This window comes from Physeter macrocephalus, chromosome 1 (assembly GCF_002837175.3).
Source record: "Physeter macrocephalus isolate SW-GA chromosome 1, ASM283717v5, whole genome shotgun sequence".
Classification (NCBI taxonomy): domain Eukaryota; kingdom Metazoa; phylum Chordata; class Mammalia; order Artiodactyla; family Physeteridae; genus Physeter; species Physeter macrocephalus.
This window is the reverse complement of record NC_041214.2, coordinates 107,957,102-107,980,821: the sequence shown is the minus strand read 5'-3', so window position 1 is coordinate 107,980,821 and position 23,720 is coordinate 107,957,102. Positions and strand designations below refer to the sequence as shown.

The 23,720-nt window shown below is 35.1% G+C and overlaps 1 protein-coding gene across 3 annotated transcripts in view; it reads left to right on the top strand.

Moving 5' to 3' along the window:
- Positions 1–23,720, top strand: part of ALCAM (activated leukocyte cell adhesion molecule) — a 204,102-nt gene that overhangs the window by 142,205 nt on the left and 38,177 nt on the right. For all 3 annotated transcript variants that reach the window (XM_007105100.4, XM_028493772.2, XM_055085751.1), the window contains exons 2-8: positions 3,468–3,568; positions 7,405–7,624; positions 14,333–14,397; positions 15,626–15,713; positions 16,170–16,352; positions 21,244–21,371; positions 22,843–22,975. In XM_007105100.4, the coding sequence (XP_007105162.1) occupies positions 3,468–3,568; positions 7,405–7,624; positions 14,333–14,397; positions 15,626–15,713; positions 16,170–16,352; positions 21,244–21,371; positions 22,843–22,975 (918 nt within the window). The remainder of the gene's footprint in view (positions 1–3,467; positions 3,569–7,404; positions 7,625–14,332; positions 14,398–15,625; positions 15,714–16,169; positions 16,353–21,243; positions 21,372–22,842; positions 22,976–23,720) is intronic.

The following is a 23,720-nucleotide window of genomic DNA, read 5'->3' as shown; positions in this document are numbered from 1 at the left end:
AAAGAATGAAATTAGAACACTCCCTAACACCATACACAAAAATAAACTCAAAATGGATTAAAGACCTAAATGTAATGCCAGACACTATAAAATTCTTAGAGGAAATATAGGCAGAACACTCTATGACATAAATCACAACAAGATCCTTTTTAACCCACCTCCTAGAGAAATGGAAATAAAAACAAAAATAAACAAATGGGACCTAATGAAACTTAAAAGCTTTTGCACAGCAAAGGAAACCATAAACAAGATGAAAAGGCAACCCTCAGAATGGGAGAAAATATTTGTAAATGAAGCAACTGTCAAAAGATTAATCTCCAAAATTTACAAGCAGCTCAATATTAAAAAAACAAACAACCCAATCCAAAATTGGGCAGAAGACCTAAATAGACATTTCTCAAAGGAGGTATACAGATTGCCAACAAACACATGAAAGAATGCTCAACATCATTAATCATTAGAGAAATGCAAATCAAAACTACAATGAGGTATCACCTCACACCAGTCAGAATGGTCATCATCAAAAATTACAGTAGCCCGGACATGGAAGCAACCTAAGTGTCCATCGACAGATGAATAGATAAAGAAGATGTGGCACATATATACAATGGAATATTACTCAGCCATAAAAAGAAACGAAATTGAGTTATTTTATAGTGAGGTGGTTGGACCTAGAGTCTGTCATACAGAGTGAAGTAAGTCAGAAAGAGAAAAACAAATACCATATGCTAATACATATATATGGAATCTAAGAAAAAAAATGTCATGAAGAACCTAGGGGTAAGACGGAAATAAAGCCACAGACCTACTAGAGAATGGACTTGAGTTCATGGGGAGGGGGAAGGGTAAGCTGTGACAAAGTGAGAGAGTGGCATGGACGTATATACACTACCAAACGTAAAATAGATAGCTAGTGGGAAGCAGCCACATAACACAGGGAGATCAGCTCGGTGCTTTGTGACCACCTAGATGGGTGGTATATATATATATGATCCTCTTCCTGCTGTGATTGTGCTTTCATCATGCTAATACATTATGTACTTGAAATTCATACAGCTTTAAAATCAATTATAAAAATTATAAAATTTTTAAATCAATTATAAAATTTGGTGTATATTAAAGTTCTGTAGAGAAGAGGAAAGAAAAATGGTGTGTAAGAAAGAGCAAAGCATTAAATTTTTGGGGAAAGGAATTTTTTATTTCCCTGTACCTAGCAAAGGATTCACCTCATTGGTACCTAAGCTGTGTAAACTGTTTTCACTCCTTGACCAACCATGAGAGCACTGTCAGTTGTCAAAAGGAAGTGTGTTTTTATAATTATAGGAGATAATTAGAGGTGCATGTCTTGCCATAATTTAAGAAGAGATTCACATTATTTTAGAGTCATTATATATTCAAGTGTCTTGCTATATATTGATGAAAAAAACAAAATATTAAATCACAAAATGGTTTGGCAATCCTGCATGAACAGATCCTAAAATACATGATACAAGTTCCATATTTAATATCCAAAGTATTGTAGAAAACAAGTACTATATTGTGAAATAAAGCAATTTCTTAACTGTCATCACTTTGCCTGTCTGCCACCACATATCTAAATCCTCACAATTTTCATTTTAACAAGGCTGAAGAGACCTTATAGTCTTATGCTCTTCAATGCTTTATAGTAAAAAGGAATTTAAAGTATGGTGGACACTAAACAATTAAAAATTATTGATGGAAAATTGTAATTTTTTTAACATCTTTATTGGAGTATATTTACATTACAATGGTGTGTTAGTTTCTGCTTTATAACAAAGTGAATCATTTATACATATACACATATCCCCATATCTCTTCCCTCTTGTGTCTCCCTCCCTCCCACCTGGTAATTTTTCATTATAAAACAGAATGTAATAAAAATTTTAGTAAAATTTTGTCTCTAATAGCAAGTTAAAAACACATTCTCATGGCTTATACTTTGCATTCTTTATTTTAACAATGTTAAAAATGCTGGAAAGTAGTTGTGCAGTATATTTACATGAAATTTGTGTTCTTTGTAATGCTTTTGTTCACTGGAGCAAAATTGCTTTACAGGAAAGTAGCTTCCTCAATTGACAGAATTTTAAAATAGGAATTTTATTACCTTTTCTTTCTTTACTAAGGTTAATGATTTTTAGCCCTATATGAAATTTTTATATGTTGTGATTGATGGGTAACAGAGAAAGAAAGTATCCACCCTGTCTTGTTTCTTCAGAAAGTCACAAGATGGTCTTATTCATGTGTTGTAACTTGCCTTAGGTTTGCACTTTAGCACCACCTGGTGGACAAAATATCATTTCTTTTTCTTTTCATTTTAAAATAAAGTTAGCCCCTTCACACTCTGTATCCAATTATGACATATCTTAATAGATATTTAATTGTAAGTGTATCTAACTTTAAAGATAGTTGTAAACAAAATAAGGTAAAAAGATCCGATATATTTCCTAAGTACTGTACAATTGCCAAGTTAAATGCCTATGTTTCTTTAAACTTCATAAATATATACAGATTTGAACAGTATGTTACATAAGTATGCAAAAATGTGGGTATTGTTGATAATTTAATTATTGATCATCACATTCTTTTCAATAAAGAATTAAATAAGACCAGGAATTTTTCTGTACCTTAGTAGCAAACTATTGCTTAAGTTAGATTGTCTACCCCAAAAGCAGTGTAATCACTTCATGAAGAAATTTCATACTACAAATACTTTTTTTTTTGGCTGCCATGCACTTTGTAGGTTCTTAGTTCCCCAACCAGGGATTGAACCCGTGCCCTCAGTAGTGAAAGCGTGGAGTCCTAACCACTGGAGTGCCAGGGAATTCCTTACAAATTCTTTTCCTGTTAATATTTTATGTATAATTAAAATGAAAACTAGTATTTTAACCATTACTACTGTACAGCAGGCCATTTTCATGCTCATTTTGCCACTTATATTTAAGATTCAGTTGTGGTCTTATATGTATTAGTTCTTAGTTTTTAATAGTTTTTAAAATTTTCCGAATTTAAGCTTAACAATATTTTCAAATGAAAAACACAAACATATTTAAAGCTAGTTTTGAGAATCTTAAGCATGTTAATCTCTTTGTATAGTCCCACACTTCTATGAAATATAGTGAAGTTTTTTCTTATGAAATACAGTGAAGGTGAAAATAAACCCTCAGATTACACATTGTTCCTTTGGCATATACTACTTATCTATTCCTCACTAAAACTGAGAGGTTTATAGATTTGAATTATGTGACATTTGAAGGCTTAGTAGGTAAATAAGAGCTGTTGATATTTATAGGAAATATGTTCTGACTACACACTTTGTTGTATGTCATTTAAGATAAAATTATAATACATAACCTTCATTAAGACATGCATCTTGAACTGAAGTTATTTACTTTATTTCAAGAAAACATTTAAACTCTTCTCTCTCTTGTGTTCCTTTTTTTCTAAAGGTCTTGGATGGTATACTGTAAACTCAGCATATGGAGATACCATTGTCATGCCTTGCCGACTCAGTGTACCTCAGAATCTCATGTTTGGCAAATGGAAATATGTAAGTGTGACCTACCTTGGACTTGGCTAATTGCTTCTAGTTTTTGAAAGAAAATTCCTTCTGTGAGTAGATGTGAATTTCAAATTAATGTAATGGCAATATTCAACTGTGGGTATAAATGTAAAAAGGTGAAATTAATGTGTCGAATATGTCAAAAGAATAATCCCTAAGTCTTACATAACAAATGCTATTTTAAAATAAAGCCAATAAACAGGTAATTCTTAGCTCAAATTAGTCTGAAAGATTCACCCTGAAGTGTTTGAGGCAGAAGAAAAGGCAGAGTTCCAGGGTAAAATCAGTGGAGTATAGGACAGAGCTTAGTGGAAGATGGCAGCCTTTCTCTACACACTCATGTTTTGTTTGGTGTGGTTACTGAAAAGGCAAGATGCACCAGAAGCCAGAGCATTCAAAAGTTCACTGAAAATTAGTCATCATTATTAGAAGCCTGTTACTGGTACTTGGTCTTAGAACTCAGTCGATGTGGTAGGTCCTTTTAAAATTTAACATTGCTGATTTTACTCATTTTTTGCAGGTAGCAAAATCATATTTTCTCAGGTATCAAGGTACCGATGGGTCTGGAAATGAAGGGTAGATATCCTGGTAGGTGATGTGGAAAGGCTAGGTAACTTTGATAAAATATCTCAATTTCATTACCAAGACCAACAAAAGGTGTCTGTGTGGCACAATTTCCCAGTGCTAGATCACATGAGACTCACAATGGTTTGCAAGCTTAAAAAGAGGACATATGTTTCATTGAACACAACTGGAAAATGTTCCCTAGGTCCATGAAATGTTAAAAGGTATCTGAATAGGAAAAGGATTTGATGGTCCAATAACTTTTTTTGACTTTGGGCATAGATTTTTATTATGTATTATTCTTACACATGTAAAAAAAGCAGAATTAATTGGTTGGTGTATTCCTGAAAGCATCTTCTATATTACTTTAATTCTTGTGATGGTCCAATAATTTTTGAAAAGTTTTTTTCCTGCAGTACTTCGTAGAGCCTTTCCTATATTAAGATACATGATGAATTGTCTGAGTTCATTCATTTCTTAAGTTTATTGAACCACACAACTTTTCCTCTCAGATATCTGCAAGAACAAATGTTCTGCAGAATAGAAATGTACGTAAGTTGCACCCCAGGGATAGTATAACACAATCTTTTAAAATATGGTTCTGAAGTCAGACGGACATGTTCTACCATGTATTGGCTGTGGGATTCTGGATGAGTGAATTAATCCCCATTTTCTCATAGAAAAAGAAATGAGATAATAATAATCTTCCTATAGTGTTATGAAGGTTACAGGAAGGAACTCATATCAGAATACTTACCTAGTACTTGGCACATGGTAATTGCACGAAGAGTGTAAGCTGTTATGAGTGTGGGGCTACTAAGCTCTAAACACACTGTGTGAAGGGCAGGTGAAGGCAAAAGAAGGAGGTGAGGCAGCATAGCACTTCCCTGATCCCTCCTCCTGTTATCCAGCTCACACTGGGTAATTTTTAACTATTTCTGGCTCCCTATAAAAATGGAAATATGAAGTTAAGGCCTATGAGGACAAAGTCTATTAGCACCCCTAAAATTCCAAGGGTCTGGGAGACTACCACCTCATTCACCATTGAGTCAAACTTAATGCTAAAATAAATGGAATACAGTGGTGAAAACTTCTGTGATTATAGACATTTCTGAGGCCCAGGAAATAATTTTCACCTAAATGGAACTGGCACAATGGCAGTGAAAACAAATAATAACGGCAATTTTCAAATTGTTAATGAAACAAAAACCTTCAGCAATAAACTGATGAGATACATCAGTTGAAGTACCATACACTCTAAAAGCAGTCCTGATTCGCAGACATACTGTATAACCTCTACTTTAATGTAACCTGAAAGACAAAGAGCAGATTTGAAAAGAGTGAAAGGGAGCAAACACAGAGGAAGGATGGATTAGTTTCTCTCTTACTGCACGGTAATCTCCTTGTGAATGGAGATCATAGTTCCCTGTGCACCCCGCCCTACCTCACTCCCACCACCTCTTCACCAGCATCTGCCTCTGTGCCTGGTACAGAAGAGGCATCTAATGGCTCTCGAGAATGATATAGTGTAGTTATAATGGAGCCAGGCTGTGGAGCTCCAGTCTTGGCCCTGCTGAGATACACTGGCTGGGGCAATGGACCAGTTTTTTAACCAATCTCTGTCTCCATTGTCTAAAAATGAAGCCAATATTATGTGTAATTTACAGGGTTGTTATGAATATTAAATGCATTAATGCATGGAAAGCCCAAAGAAAGTACACTGGCATACAGTTAAGTGCTTGAAATTTAATAACTATTATTTCTTGCATAAGTGAACAAATATATTATAGAAATTTAAGATACTGGTCTAACATATTTTTCTTAATGAAGGAATGATTTAGTACAAGGATTTGCATTGTAAACCTGTGACAAAATTAAAAGATTTAAGGAGAATATTACTGATGTATTCAGATATTCAACCAGCTAAACCTTTTGGACTCCAAGATTAGCTTAGTAATTGTCTTAGTCAGCTTGGGCTGTTATAACAAAATACCACAGACTGGATAGTTTAAACAACAGTCATTTATTTCTCACAGTTCTGGAGGCTGGGCAGTTCAAAATCAAGTTGCCAGCCGATTCACCTCTTGTGGAGGGCCCTCTTCCTGATTTGCTGACAGCTGCCACTTGCTATGTGCTCACAAAACCTCTTCTTTGTGTTCTCATTGAGAGAGAGAGCTCTCACGTTTCTTCCTCTTCTTATAAGGGCACTAATCCCATCATGAGGATATCATCCCCATGACCTCATCTAAACTTCAACACCTCTCAGGGGCCTACCTCCACTAATCCCACACTGGGGGCTAGGGCTTAGGCATATAAATTTAGTCCCTAACATTAGTAAATATTAATAATTTTTAAAATGTTACTCCTTATAGCACCTTGAAATTTGTCATGCATTTTAGAATGTTTTATCATATTTTATTTTCTCAAAGGCCTTGTGAGATAAGTAGAAGAGGGATTGGCCCTTATTTTAGATTACTGTTAGTAGGTAAGAGAATGTTTGTGGGAGCAGAGGAAGAAATGAATTATGTCTCAGTGCTCTTGGCATAACTGTATATGCCAGATTTTATATGAAAGCCCTTTGAGCTAAGTTTTAAGATTCAGATAGCAAAACTATGGGTTTTAGTGATTAATCTAATTCTGTTGCTTAATGGACATGATCATTTCACAAGGGCAAATACTGTTCCTCTATGAAGACTCATTAAGCTATGTTATGTGTAAAGGTCAGCTGTGTCAGTTCTGACTGAAACTGAAAAGTGTGGACACATAAAGTATGTGGGTTAAAGTAATGAACATGGTAAAGATAATTGCCCAGGATTTCTAAATGAGTGTTTGCAACTCAAGTGTATGCTTGCTCTGATAGTTAGCTGAAAATCCTTTTGTAACATAATACTTATATGTTTGTTTTCATCTATATTTTTTCTTTTACATTAGACATAAGGCCAACCCTTGTCATTTTCAAAACAGTTACTAATTCTGTCCTCCAGATGCAAGAAAAGCTTGGATTCCTAAAGCTCTGTCCTTTCATTTTTGTATATTTAAATTGATACCTGTAAAAGAACTTACAGCTTCTCTTCTTATGAAGAGTAATTTTCTATAACCAAAGATTTATATGAGGCACTTATCTAAAATTATTCTTCTTGGACCAAACTACAAATTTTGGTGGAATAATACGGCCAAGAAAATTTTGTTGTTCTGGCTGTAATCCTGAAACATCTAAATATGCCTGTTTTTTAACAATGTATTGTTATTTCAATTTTTAGGAAAAGCCTGATGGCTCCCCAGTATTTATTGCCTTCAGGTCCTCTACAAAGAAAAGTGTGCAGTACGACGATGTACCAGAATACAAAGACAGACTGAACCTCTCAGAAAACTACACTCTCTCTATCAGTAATGCAAAGATCAGTGATGAAAAGAGATTTGTGTGCATGCTCGTAACTGAGGACAACGTGTTTGAGGCACCTACAGTAGTCAAGGTGTTCAGTAAGTAGTCTGCAGTGTAACTGCTAAGTGGGAGTGATGGCTGGTACTAGAAAATGTTCTTTAGAAAGAAGACTGAACTCTCTGTAGTGTCTCCAAAGTAGGCATCTATGTAAGAGGACTTCTAGAGATCTTCATTCTCCTCATGCATGCTGTCAGTGAGGAAAACAAAAAACCTGAAATGCAAATAGGAGCTTTACAGTGAGGAACTAAAAGAATATTCTGTTGTTTTGTTGGGTAAAATTTCCCGTGATATGAAGTACTGCTAAATGAAAACTGGCATGTGATCCTTTACTTTCACTGACGTACAAATAAATGTTCTGTGATGTATATTGATACATAGATATATAATACATGCACATATTCATGCATATCATGCTTACATATATATGCATTAGGCTAAACCATATAAAAGTTGCCATTTGATATGTAACAACAATAAAATACAAACAAGAGACCTAAGTTTTCTATATATGTATATACGTGTGTGTGTATGTGTGTGTACACACACACATTTTGACCTTTAATGCTTAATGCTTGTTGATTTACTTCTTGAGACTATTCAAGCGGTTTAGAAAATTGCCCTAAAATAAAGAAGTTCACCACACTCTAAATGTGTACATGGAATCCACCAAGGGGAAAAAGTAGAGGAGGGTTGGAACAAGAAAAGGTTGTAAAAGAAACTTGGAATAATTACTGGATGTTACCTTGCCTGATGATAATATATAGTTAATGTGCGTGTACAAATAGCTATGCAAATTAATGACTTGAGAAGTTCTAATTAAAACTTTTTATCTTTTAATATTCTAATAAAATATCCCACCTTCATTACATCCTAATATCTTAGAAATTACAGGGAGAAAAATAGGTCTCAAGTTTCAGAATGCCAGTCTTTTTTAATTAGGGAAAAAGGTCTCACTTTTCAGTTTTTTCCTCTGCTTCCTGATAACTTGACAGCACCTAGAAATTATTAAAATAAACAGGGAAGAAAGAAACCCAGAGGGCCTTGCTACTACAGCAATTAACAGTGGATTTTTCCTGTTTCTCTTGTAATAGCCTATACAACTAAGTAGGACTGTCCCTTAAGCATTTATATGGACTTCAGTGCTCCTATGGACTCATGACAAGGATTCAAAGAGTGCTTATACTATCAAGGAGACCTTTGTTCTCCCGAAGAACCTTGTAAAAGCATAGTACACGTTTCAGTTTATTACCTTTCAGCTTAGAAGGTACTTTCCAGAAACCATCCACTCAACTCAATCATTTTATGGATCAAACCAAGTACCAAGCGTTTCCCAGTTATGCCCCCTTCCATTAAACACCCCGATAATCTCCATCCTGTATTTGCCAAAGTCCTATGTATTTTTCTTTTTTGTCTTTTATTTCACTTTGATGTTATTAGGAAGATGGATGGTGTGCTGCTAAAAACACTTGTTCTAAAGAGAGCAACCAAAATCTTTTAATTAGGCCATGACGTCGTAAATATAAGTGCACAAGAATGTACTGCAGTAGGTACAGAGATTGTCACAGCATTCTAAAGTTATGTGTATTGATTTGTCATTGTCATGTTTCTTTGTTAATATGTTAAAATTACCAAATATCAGGACAGTCTACAAGAAAGTTGAGAAAATTCAGGTCGTTCTATTTCAAAGAAACATTTGTGACAATTTTCAGAATATAATTTTTTTAATGCCAAAAAAGTTCATTTGGCCTAATTTGATAAAATTTGTAAGCTGTTTTGGAATACAGAGGATTTCTATGGTTATAAAAACAAACTCACACCCTGCATACCATCAGCTCCCCCTACCCCCTTCTCTTTTGAATGTTGTTGAAAACAAAGTGATTCTCAGAAACAGAATTTGCATTCCAGGCTCTGGGCCAGAGAGAATTTAAATAGACAAGTTACACACTTTTGAAAATGGGGTTTTATACTAGAAACTGTGGGACCCTCCAAGTCCAATTAAATAAACAGCACAGCTCATGATAAAGAAAGAGTTTGCAAGAGCATATAAGGGCTTTGCTTTTTAAAAAATAATGAATTTACTTTGGATCATTATTTGTGAAGCAAATAGCAGCTGTGACATGGAGGCTTTCATTCTATACATGTATATATTGCAGTCACTTAAGAGTTACTAGGCTCATCAATCAGTCCTCTGTTTCCTTCTGTCGAGTCACCTAGCACCTAGCAACATGCACTGTGTACCACAGAATGAGTGTGGTTAACATGAGCTAATCCCAGATCAGTTTGCTGCAGTATCCTCCTAATGAGGACAAACTGTTTTTATTCAAACTAGAGGCCATGACTGATGACTTTATTACTTCTGGTGTAGGTTTGTTTATTCAGTTTTAAGCTATATCTCAGATGCAAGAAATCATGCCCATAAAGCAGACCAGATCCAAGTAAGTCCCATGCTTTGTTACCACTAATGAGGCATTTTTGTTTGGTTGGTTGGTTAGTAGTTGAATGGCATCAAAATCAAACTGTTTGCATTTAATGCACATTTGAAGTTAATAAAACCATCCCTTAGCAAGAGTAGGTCTTAGAGGTTGAATACTTGCCCAGAGAGCCAAATGGCTGTCAGTGGTATAATGGAAAAATCACTGAACTGGTCATCAGGAGATCTGGCTTTGTTAGATCTGCTGCTAATTTCTGACCATGGGCAAGTGACTTCACCAGTCAGGGCAAGGACTTCAATTCCCTCCTCATCAGTAAATGAGTACTTTGGATTAGGCGGTGGTTCTCCCACTCTGTTCCTAGTATCCTCTTGACGTGCTAATGAATAGGGCTGAGGAGGGTGATGAGCTGCTTCTACTTGATTAGCTATAATTCGCCCACTCAATATTTCGAAGTTTTTTCATGATATTTTGTTCAGGGGGAAAAAAAGGAGAAGGGCTTGAGTACTAAAAAGCATTTGAAAACCACCATCCAGCCTAATGTTCTGCACTGGTGGGTGTGGTATTAAGAGGAAGACTGTTCCCGTGACTTCCACCTGGACCAACCAGCTCTTCTAGTGATGGTTGACATCACAGTGTTATTTGAGCTTTCACTGGGACACTGTTATCAATGTTTTATCAAAACTGAGCATCTCTCCTCCCACCCTCCCTGTGAAAGTTATTCAACTTTCAACTGCAGGTCATTTTTATTTTTTCAGAATGAAGGAAGCAGAAAATACCTTTTTAACAAATGAGATCTACATTGTATATTTCATTTTGATTCTTTAAATATAAAAAATACCTTTTCCCATCTCATAAGGAAAATAAACTATGATTTCATGCTCACAGTGATTTACTTAAAGTACATCAAGTGTTGATTGCTGACAAAGTACTGAGAGAAGCACCCTTGACTCAATGTAACCAGTGCACCTGCCTTTTCTTGCTCTTCTCCCATATCAGATTGAGCCATCCTCTGTGTGAGGTTTTTGAGAATAACACTAATGCATTTGGGTGATATAGAGCAGTTTTGCATTCATCACTCCATCCTCACCTGGCTGTGAAACTCTTGACAAAATTATTTTACTAATGCAAATAAATTTGTGGTATGACTTTTCCTTTCAATTCTATACTTAGTTATGATTCCTTGAATCATATTGAGACAAAATTCACATAAAGTTTTTTTAAAACACTTTGGAATCAATATGCAATTTTGCTAAAATAGTACACATCCTCTTTTATGGTCTTCTAACATACTCATCTACTGTTACAAGCTAATATAAGAGAAAGTTACATACAAAATATGTATTTAATATAGAGGGTTTGAAACAAAAGTTTGAGAAAATAACTCAGAGAAATGCAATAGGTATTACCATTACTTTCTCAATACCCATTGTGACTCTCTCTTCTAAATGGAAAAGTGAATAACAGTACAAAGAGGACTAAATTTTAAGCATACTTTCATCAGGTTTTCCTGGGTTTGCTGCAGTTTTATTTTATTGAAATAAGAATAAATTTTAGAAAGTGTTTATGGAAACAAAGCACACATGGCCATGTGGAAAAGACCAACAATTGTAACACATCAGTATTTATGGTTATATGGGGTTTATAAGTCAAAGTAGAGGAATATATTTGACATTAGAGGAAGTATGTTCCAACTGAATTGGTATCTGATTTTGGTGAACTAGAAATTAGTACAACTTAACGAAACTGCCCATCCTCGTTTTCCATTAAGAGCCTAATTTTTTGGAGGATTTTTCAAATCTCTCTATATATTCCAGGCATAGATAGTACTGAGGAAACAAAAAACTATTTGCTCTTTTTTTCTTGTTAATCTTGACACTTGATCAACCACAAAAATTAATTTAATATCTTACCTCTCTTGAGCTTTCAGAGAGGTGTCACTGAATAACTGATTTTAGTTCCCAGAGAACTTACACTTACTCAAGCTCCAAGATTTTTGTTCTGTTTAAATATTTTGGATGCAGCCCTCTCTCAAAGGTATTAGACATTTGCCATAAAACATTGAATTTGGAACATAATTTAAGGTTTTATCAATAACTCAGTGTTGTAATTATGAACATTAATGATGTTACATTAAAATAGTGGTAAAACCAAGACTTACTGATGTGTATTGGAGAAGGCTTTAATCCCCTACCACATGTTTCCCAGGAATTGCTATTTATGTTGTTTTGATTTTTATAATTTATTTTTTCTAATTGAAAAAAATTTTAAAAATTGAAGTATACTTGATTTACAATATTATATTAGTTTCAGGTGTACAACATAGTGATTCAATATTTTTATAGATTATACTCCATTTAAAGTTATTACAAAATAATGGCTATATTTCCCTGTGCTTCACAATATATACCTGTTACTTATTAATTTTATACATGGTGATTTTTACCTCTTAACCCCCTGCACATATCTTGTCCCTACCCCTTTTCCTTTCCCCACTGGTAACCACTAGTTTGTTCTATATATCAGTGAATGTGTTTCTGTTTTGTTATATTCACTCATTTGTTTTATTTTTTATATTCCACATATTAGTGATAACATACAGTATTTGTCTTTTTCTGTCAGACTTATTTCACTAAGCATAAATACCCTCCAGGTCCATTCATGTTGTTGCAAATGGCAAAATTTCAGTCTTTTATATGGCTGACTAGTATTCCATTAGGGGTGTGTGTGTGTGTGTGTGTGTGTGTGTGTGTATACACACACATGTAACATCTTCTTTATGTGTGATGGACACTTAGGTTTCTTCCGTATCTTGTGTATTGTAAATACTGCTGCTAAAAACATAGAGGTACATGAATCTTTATGAATTAGAGTTTTTCTTTTCTTTGAATATATGCCAGGAGTGAAATTGCTGGATCAGTTTTTTATATTTTGTCAGTTTTTTATATTTTTGGTCACATTCCTAACAATCAGGTAGTCAGGTGTCACTTCTTGTTTGTGTTAATATAATTGTCTGTTATGCTTTTCTATTTTTCTATGTTTCTTTTTTCCATTTTTTTATCTTTCTTATATTTTCTTTCCAATTTGTGCATTTAGAATATAGATAATCACTCTTCAGAAAATTGTATCAAGAGAATTATACTTCTAGAATTAATAGTAAATAGGACTCTTATAATTAAAGTGTAGGCTCAACAGATAGGCAGATTCACTATTATTATTAATTATTCTAATTTCTAATATAAAACAATTGCAAAGGGAAAATTAACTCAGGATATTAACCTGAAGAAGCTTACATTATTTTTGCATACAATCTTGGTGATACCCATCTTGCTGTTCCAAAGACTTTTTGTCTTCATCCTTGTTTTCTATAATGGTCTGGGTAGGTAACATGTCTGATAACTGAATTCCAAACTGAGTAATAATTATACAAAAGCAATTTAGTTTGGTAATCAAAATTAAAAGTATAGAGAGGGTAGACAATAAGACTATTGAAGAGAGAATAGCTGGTTGTTTTTGTCTATTTATTTGAAAATAGAATAGTTCTATTGCTGCAATTTGTAATCAGTTTTTCCTGAAGCCTCTATTAGAATTTATGCTTACAGAACTTCTGTAAGTTTAAAACGCTTCTGTCCATTATCTCAGGTTCCAAATTTGAAAGATTTTCTCACATTTATAGTTTCATAATATAACTTCATTTAAAAGATAAGGTGTGAGATATACAGGAAACTTGGGCTTCTACATCCCTTAGCCACTTTGCATTTCCCATGATTTTAGAGCAGTGATTCTTAAACTCCACTGTGCCCAAGAATCCCCAATGGAACTTGTTTAAAAAGTAGGTTTATAGGATTTTCCCCAGATATGCTGATTTAGTTGGCCAGGTAGAGCTCAGAAATTTTAAATAAGCACCCCTGTGATTCAGATTCATGTGGACTCAGGTTTTCATCTAAGGAGATGGAAATTATTAAGTAGAAAGTGCACATGGTAACCAATTGCAGATAACATATCCTCTTTAGTATATTAACCTCTGTTTACAATCTAAACTGTACTCACTGTTTATAAAGCATCCAGAAAACATTACCAATATTTTATTCACAGGAATAATAAGCACTTAAAATAATATTTAATCTAATAAAGCCAATATTTGGAAGGGGTAAACTAACCAGATTTCTTAATTATAGATTATATGGGAAATCTATTTTTTATTTTGTTGCTTATTTTTCTACTTTGAGTAAATGAATTATTTTTCTATAAACCGAACCACAAATGTTCATTTTCTTCTCCCACATGCACTTAAAATCTTTCTCTACTTAACTTTAGAGCAACCATCTAAACCCGAAATTGTAAGCAAAGCCCCATTTCTTGAAACAGAGAAGCTTAAAAAGGTAAGAACTTGTTTTTGATTAATTGCCTTTCCTTAGCCTAGTGTTGAATGCCTTCTCCTGGCCTCAGATGCCAGGACAAATAAGATAGACTTTGCTCAGTGGAGCTGACAGCTGACAGTGTTCCAAGTGCCAGTCAGAAAGTCTGCACAAGGTAGAGAGGAGACACAGAGGAAGGCGTGGTCATTTCTGAAGGGAGGAGAGGGAGATGAGAGTAAAAAAAGGCATAAGTCTTTCTTGTTTGAACGAAATGGATGTTTAATGAAGTAATGACACATGAGTAGATTTTCTCCAGACCAAAGGTAAAAAGGGCTTTCCAACAATATGAAATAATACCATGTTAAAGAAAATGGCATGTTTGGGAAACACATTATTTGCGTTGCTGGAATTTTGGGTGCTCAGCCAGTGGGCAAGAGAGTGCAATAGAGATAAATCTCGAGAGTTAAAGAGAAGCTGGATTATGACAAGCCTTCTGTCATGTATAGTGTTTGGTCTCTATCTTATTGACAAATTAAACTGTTAAATAGTTGAAGTTAAGGGATAAGATCAGATTTAAACAATCACAGTAGCAGAGGTTTGAAGGAAGTCTGTATTGAAGGAGGGACAAAACTGGAGTTCCATATATGAGCACATCACTTGATTCATAATCTCATTTTCACTAACTAAAATAGCCAAATTTTCCTTGGCTGGGGGAAAAAGCAAGTTCAGAATTCTTTGAATCAGATTGAATTTGACTGCATAATACAACACTAAATATTAAGAACACATGTGAAGTAAAGTGGTGGGGATTATAGATCGTGGTAAGTATATGTCATCTGAAATAAACGTAGCATGAAGCTGGAGAGGCAGCCTCATTTTAACACCATTAATGATTCTTGAATACACAGATCTATGAACCATGGTAATAGCCAATGTTAATACAGTTATGTTATTTAGTTAATGTTAAAACTGAATACTGTCAAAATGAATTGGGTAATGCTTTTAAATGAATGTGATTTTATTAATGGTGGCAGCATCTATTGCACATTTTTAAATGGGCAAGACCATAATTTTAAGCGCCAAACATTGTTTTTATACAAGAGTGCATTCATTCAGTCCTTAGTCAGGGCTTGGAAAATGAATGGGTCAGGAAATTGTTGGAGTAACTCTGCATCCCTTGAGGAGTCTGGGGCTTTCAAATGGACAACCACTGATGGAACCAAGGTTGTAATATTTCCTCTTTATTTTGCAGTTGGGTGAGTGCATTTCAAAAGACAGTTATCCGGATGGCAACATCACGTGGTACAGGAATGGAAAAGTTCTGCAACCCCTTGAAGGAGGTGGGTAAGAAGTGGGCAATAAATTCAGATGACATGTTTTGCCTTTCTCTTGTCTAAGCATTCCTTAGACTATCCTGAGTCTAAATGCATTGCCCTCTTTTGATCTATGACTCTATACTTTGTTACTTTAAGTATCCATTAAATCAGAAAGGATTTTTAAAACATCATTTTAGACCTTGTGCAGAAGAATCAAGAGCAGAGAAAATTATTTCTCTATATGGCATGTTCTAAAAGTTAATTAAAGTGAGTGGGAGATAGAATTCCAGGATTCTATTTCTGTCCATGTCTCTGATTCATGTTTTTGAAAAGACATCTACCTCACTACATGTCAATTTTCCCTCCTCTTAAATACAGTAAGAAGGACAAAACCACTTCTCAAAGTTGCTGTGACAGTTAATTAAGGACTGTGATTTTCCGATGAAAGATCCTACCATTAGTGTTCTTTATTTTCTTCAGCGGTGGTCATAATTTTTAAAAAGCAAATGGACCCAGTGACTCAGCTCTATATCATGACTTCATCCCTGGAGTACAAGACAACCAAGGCTGACATTCAAATGCCATTCACCTGCTCTGTGACATATTATGGACCATCTGGCCAGAAAACAGTTTACTCTGAACAAGCAGTCTTTGATATTTACTGTAAGTAACTCAATATAAAATTATGCTATTTTTATGTATTAGAAAAAATATTCCAATGCTATTTTAAGTCCCAATCCAAAAGCTCTTTGGAATCTACTTCCAAACCCCCATCCCCATTCCATGGTACCCAAATAATCTCTTCCTCTTTGCAAGACCTATAGAATAAATGCTTACCCATCTCTGATATCTTTCACTCTCTACTTTGTTATTTATAATCATCTCTTCTGTATTCCGCTAGACACTGAGTTCCTTAAACACAAGATCTCCAACTTAGTCTGATTTCTTCTGGTAGTCCTCAGCCCTGACGCACAGCCTTGGATTTTGTAGGAGTTCAGAATGCCATCTGATGGTTTTCTGAATGAATGACAGATGAATAGAAGCTTATGACTGATTGGTTTTCTAGATATGGAATTTCCATTTTAATAAAGAAATTTATTTTAATAATGAGATCAATTGCATAAAAGTTAAATAGGATTTTGAATTCCAACATGTTTTGGTTAACTTAATAGATTTGAATATTAGCCTACAAAGGAACTTTCTTGATCATCTGATCTAAGTCCATTATTTTAGCTAGCAGTAAAGTGAGACCTAGAGACTTGCCCTAACTTAGCTGTGGCAAGTGGATTAGAATCCTTTTCTCCAAAGCTGTGCTCTTTCCTGTAAGACAGGAGCCAAGATAATATGATTAAGAGCAAAGATGCTGGCAATACAGTCCCAGTGCTGTTATTTTGTATTTCTAGAAAAGAAGCTTAACTACTCTAGGTCTCAGTTTTCCTATTTTGAAATAGGAAAAATATTAATGTAATACTTAACTCATGGTGTTATTATGGAGATTAAGTAAAATCAAAAATCTAAAATAGCACAATATATAGCACATTAAATGCTCGTTATTAAGTACTATCATCATTATTACTATATAATCATTATTACTTCATAAGCATAGACTAGAGATATATTTTGGGGAAAGATTCAAGAAAACTTTATTATTATTTTTTAGTGAATCAGAAATTCTCATAATACTGCCTTATGTTGTAGAATAACCTAGTACTTCTACGTCTATTTGAGAGAAAGGGTAGAAATGCTCACTGAACTTTCAAAGAGTTTTATCTCAGCTTTTATTTTATTTTGGCTCCATGAAGTGCAGAACCTTATAGAAGAACAGAACTGAAGTTCCACATGCCCTAACCATAATGGGTTGTTTTGCCTTAAACTTTGTAAATAAATTTCAACTTGATTTAAAAGCAAGGATTGAGAGGATTTCATCATGTACAGCTTATCTAAAATCAAACTATTATTTCTGTATGTGGAAGCAGAACTCTGTCTGTTCAAAGATATTCAGTTGGAAATAAACTATCTTGGCCTAAGTACAGGAGTACAAGATAGGAAAGAACATCAAGATGAGTGAAAAGGATTGGGAAATTGGCTTAAGAAAGAACAGAAATGTATGTGAGTGTCAGGCATGGGCATATAGATGGGCAGAAAAGTCCTTGGATGAGGAAGAAGGGAATGATTTTACTGTGGCTGGCTGTGTGGGGAGCATTGGGCACAGCTTTTGAGAAGGCACAATGTATGCAGTGCTGGGCTTCATGGCAAAGACCCGAAAGTGTTTAATATATAGTCCTGACATTCAAGGGGTTTACTATTCCAATAGGTAAGTAAGACATGTACATCAGAAGGAAATTGTCAATGCAAAGTTGCAAGTGGTAAGTGCCACAGGGACTTAGTGGACAGTCCTGAAAGCTAAGGTGCCCAAAGGACAGTGATTCCCAAACTTCAGGATATGCATTAGAATCACCTGGAGGACTTGTTAGTAAACAAGTTACAGGACCTGGCTCTATAGCTTCTCATCCAGTAGTTGTGGGGAGGGACCCAATACTTTGCATTTCTAACAAGTTCCTTGGTGATGCTAATGCTAATCCTCTGAGGACCACAGCTGGAGAGCCACTGCTCTAGGATGACTTTAGAGAAGAGAAGGAGGAGCTAAATGGAAAGTACAGAAGAGTACATTCAAGAAAAAGAAGTTTGATCAATTAATCTTGAGGAAGCCTGAGAAAGACGCGCTGGTCCACTCCTTTACCCTATCCAGTCAGTAATTTTTATAGAATCCAGTCAGAAGTTTTATAGAATCTAGCTCTTTCATCTTTGTATGTGTCTGATTCTGCCTTCTGACACTGCCTAAGATTATGCCACCATTCCTCATTGCTGGTATTTTTGTAACAACTTCCAAAATAGTATTCCTGTCTGTTCACGCCAAACTGCCCTGCAAGCTGCTGCCAGAAATATATTTCTAAAACACAAATGTGAACATGTCACTACTGTGATTAAAACTCTTCAGCGACTCCCCAGATCTCTCAGGTTAATCTTTAAACTCCCAATTTCAAAATGCCTTGAGTCCCCTATAGCCATGGTCCTGACCTGTCTCAACATTCATCATTTAACTACTTTCTGTAGTCTGTTCTATTTTCCAGATTCCTTCTGTAGAATACTATGTACATTCCTAGCCATATGCTGTCACTATCTTACCTTTATTATCCAGCAAACACCTCCTTATTCTTCAAAACCCAGCTCCAGGGTCAATTCCTACAGGAAGCTTCCCAGTCTGGTGGATCTGTAAGCTACCAGTGATGACTATGCTTATGCATCTTAGGCAGTTTTTGTGCTGTTACAGTCTTAATTGATAAGTTTGATGTCATCATAAATAAACTGAAAGTTCATTGAGGGCAGGGAATTGCTGTTTTTGACTTTGTAACTCTTGCACTTAGTGCCTGCACAAAACAAATATTAGCCAAATGAGTGAATAAATGAGTGGACAGAGGATAAATGGAGAGAAGGGAGAAAGAAAAATTGAGTAGACTCTTTTGATTATTACGTAGGGGTATTTATGGAGTAGTGAGATATAAGAGTCTTACCTGAACTAAGTTCAAGGCAATTGTGGATACCAGGTTAAGAAATTTTTATTTCAATTTTTACGTATTGGGAATGCGTGAAGAATTTTAAATGTCATTGTAATATTCAAAGCACTACTTCAAAAACTTATTTAGAGAAAAAAAATATATATATATAAAGATGTAGAAAAGAGAAAGGCTCACGGTGAAGGACCAAATGAAGTTTGAAGGCAATGTTTCAGGTGTAGATTAATTAGATCCTGTGCTAGAGAAGTGTTGGTGGGAATAGAAGGGGAGAATCAGATGCAAAATATAAGGATTAATCTTTAAGACTGGGTGATTGAGTGGATAAAAGAGGGCAAAGGAGAAAGCCAGAGTAACTGGCAGACTGATGATTTACTAATAGAGTCAAACTGAAAGTCAAAGGGAGAGCAAGAGATCATTAATTTTGTTGGACGCACATTAGTGGGCAACCAGAAGGCTACTGTCAAAACTCAAATGTGTTACATTAACCCTCTGATCTCAGTGTAGTTGTCCAACTCTCTAGTACAGAGCAGAGCCTATTGAAAAGGGGACACAGAGAAGGGGGTTTTAAAATAAAGCATGAAGTCAGACCAATTATGATTCCTAGCTGTTCTGGCATCAGCTTTGGTCAGAGATGTGCTGCAGTGATGTGCTACAGACCAAGCTAGGCAGAGAAGGGCCATGCAAACGAGTGAGGGAGGCCTAGAAATGGAAGGCCAGTGGAGGACAAACTTTATTTACTTTCTGACTTAACTGAGAACTGCTGGTCAGGGAACTACCTCAGGCAAATTCAGAAAAATGAACAAGTATATTAAACCAATCTTTGTTTAGCCTCAGAACATTCTGGGCAAATATTCAGAGATGCCCAAGCATGGGAAAAAGTCAAAGAAGCAATCTATAACAATCCTTCTAGGTTGTTTTTCCTGCACTTTAATCTTAGAAAGGTAAGTAAATGACTGCAAGAGATAGAAAAAAGCCTCAAAATCTACCACTTATTCGTCTCACTTTATTAGCGAATAGCAAAATAAGTCTTCATAGATAATTTTTACTGTTGCCGGTTTGGAAATATAGAAACATGCCTCAGTAGTTATTAAGCCTTGTGGAAGGGGTTCTCTAAAATAAACCTTTGCATTATATGATTTCAAAATTCATTGTTCATTGTATCGTCAGCTACATAACAAGTGGATACATTAGAAAGTGGGTCATTTATAACTGCCAACACCACCTCCTTTTCTTTCCTGTTAGCTGGATATGGTCCACTGTGTATTCAGCCTTTAATTTCTTTAGCATTCTACTGTTGAGCAGTAGCCTCAACTAAAGAATACGCTTTAGCCCTATATTCACCATAAAAATGACCAAAATGGAATGAAAGTTGCATCTTGGCTCCAATGAACAGAAAAAAATTACAGTACATTCACAGTTCTGTTGATTGTGTTAAGGGTCTCCCTCAGTACATGGATTTATCTTTTTGAAAGAAGATCTACTCTCCGGCATGCCATAAATCTTGCTGGTATTGTTTGGCTCATGTCCCTTTTTATTTAATATAAGGTATTATTGTGTAATAAGAGTGGAGGAGGGGCTAATAGTTTTAGCTCCTTTGCTAGCTGCTCCAGTCTTTCCAAACTGTAAGATACATATAATATAGTTATATGTCCTTATAATGAGATTATACAGTGAGATTGTTCCCACTGGTCTTTTACACATAAAATAATTATGGTCATTCCTACCTCAGGTAAAGACATTTTGCTAAGAAGAAATTGATTTTTATGTAACAGGGTCTCTTTGTAGTTTGCTCTAACCAAGATTAGTACTTGTTACAGCAAGTAGCTATTAACTTCAATCCTTCTATAAAAAGATACATTTAAGCAATTACCATTACTAGCTTCTTGAGAAAATTGTGTATAATTTAGTCATTTTCATTGTATGTACTGAGTAATTTGGTACTTGATGAAATGGTTAACTTGTGTCTGTGACTCTTGCAGATCCTACAGAGCAGGTGACAATACAAGTGCTTCCATCAAAAAATGCAATCAAAGAAGGGGACAACATCACTCTTAAATGCTTGGGAAATGGTAACCCTCCTCCTGAGGAGTTTCTGTTTTACTTACCAGTAAGTGCTTCAGAATTATTACTTGAGCGAGACCACTATCATTCTGTCCTGTTGTTTGGCAGCTGGCTGACATTAAGAATTGTATATTCTTGGGCAGCGTAAGTGAGGAAAGGATGTTATTCTTGGAGTCAAGGGACACCTGTGGAATGTCCTTTAAAAGTTTTTTTGGCATCTGCCAGGGCTCTTGCCTTTTTTTAATTCAGTGTTAAGGGAAATCAGGGACAAAGAGGAGAAAATCTGATCACAGGAAACCGTAATGGTAGAAACTCAAGGTCTCATTATCCAAATAAACTGTAAGAATCTGCTCTTCAGAAGCAAACAAATATAAAATGAAGAATGATGACAGCAAATGGTCTGATGTGGATTCTAAATCTATACACAGTGCATTCCTGAACACGTCCCTGAACTTCTGATATAGGGACACTTCTGTTGCACACTATATTTAGCTTGATAGAATAAAGCAATGGACTGTATCTTACCATTGTATGTGGTCTTAAACAGCCGTTTTCTCAACTTTTATCAGTATCACAGCTGAAAGAAATGATGTCTAGAGGATGATTTGTATGTGTTCTAGACGCTGTGGAGCCAGACTAGGAGAGAGCTCTGTCTGAGGACACTTGCTTGCTCTCCCACAGCCTTCCCAGGTTTGCATTTGACATAAACTTCCATTGGGAGAAGCCATATACAACTCTGTACTGCATTTACTGCAGGCATCTGTTCACAAATGTCACCCATTGCATTGTTCAGTAATGTTTAAGAGTATCATCCACTATATTACTCAGAAGACAAGTATAAGTGTTTTCCTTTCTACTTAAATGTTGACAGAAAATTCTGTTTATCTTAATAAAGTGACATATTGTTTTTGTCTAAAACACAAATGAAAATTTGAAACTAATTATGTTTCTACCTTGATTTTCAGGGATGACAGAGCCAAATTTGTGTCTTAGTTTTAACAACAATTATCTTTTTTGTTACTATATACTCCTAATTCATCTATATTTTTTTTAATTCTTAGTTATTAATTCTTTACTTTTTCTTTTCTCTTTTTAAAATTTCTTTTCCCCCCTCTTTCTTTCTTCCTCCCTCCCCTTCCTTCCTTCCTAATTTGGATTATATGTTATGTTTTCTTTTAAGCTGCCTCAAATCTTTTTGTCAGATTAAGCAAGGGATAAATGTAAAAATAAAATATTAGAAATTTTTTAAAATCTGCCTTAACAAACACAAGCCATGCTGTCAATAAAATAGATGTTATCAATACAATGTAAATTAGCTTCTCAATTTCCTTAGAACCAAATTACCAATTATTTTTCCAGGATTCAGATAATACAAACTCTACTCTCATTTGTCCAATCGAAGAAATACATTCCCCTTTTGTTTCTTATCTGAGAAAATGTCATTTTAATCAAGAAATATAACTGTTCTTATTGTAGCTACCAAGTGTAATCATCTGACATTTTGCCTCTATCAAAAGGGACAGCCTGAAGGAATACGAAGTTCAAATACTTATACATTGGCAGATGTGAGGCGCAATGCAACAGGAGACTATAAATGCTCCCTGATAGACAAAAAAAGCATGATTGCTTCAACAGCCATCACAGTTCACTGTAAGTCACCTTATTCTTCATTACCAGCTTCACTTTAAAGGCCTCTCATAGTCTAACTTTGCTATCTCTTCAAATAAATTGCAGCTATAGTTTTCTTAAATAATGTGGTTTCAATAGACTTACTAAAAAACATCAGCGTACCCAACTTTGGTCCAGATTTGCCCTACAATATTGAAATCTTGAATGGATCTAATAATTGCAACTTTTGGCAGTGATAAACCTCCATCTTCTTTCTAAATGTCTTCAGTTTGTGGTATTAATAAAATATTCACATGCATCTTAAATAAATAAATTATTTTATATCTTAAGAAAATATTTGGATATTCTCAAAGTTTATAAGGTTTGCATTTGGCCAAGAAAAGTGTAGATTAAGTATCTTTTTAAAATTACAGAGTACTCTTAACATCCAAGCCCAAGCAACAGAAATTTTCTAGAAACAGAACCACTTCGAAATCACCCAGAACTTTTAACCCACTTTTTTTTTTAGCATCTTCATTGGAGTATAATTTCTTTACAATCATGTGTTAGTTTCTGCTTTATAACAAAGTGAATCAGTTATACATATACATATGTTCCCATATCTCTTCCCTCTTGCGTCTCCCTCCCTCCTACCCTCCCTATCCCACCCCTCTAGGTGGTCACAAAGCACCGAGCTGATCTCCCTGTGCTATGCGGCTGCTTCCCACTAGCTATCTATTTTACATTTGGTAGTGTATATATGTCCATGCCACTCTCTCACTTCGTC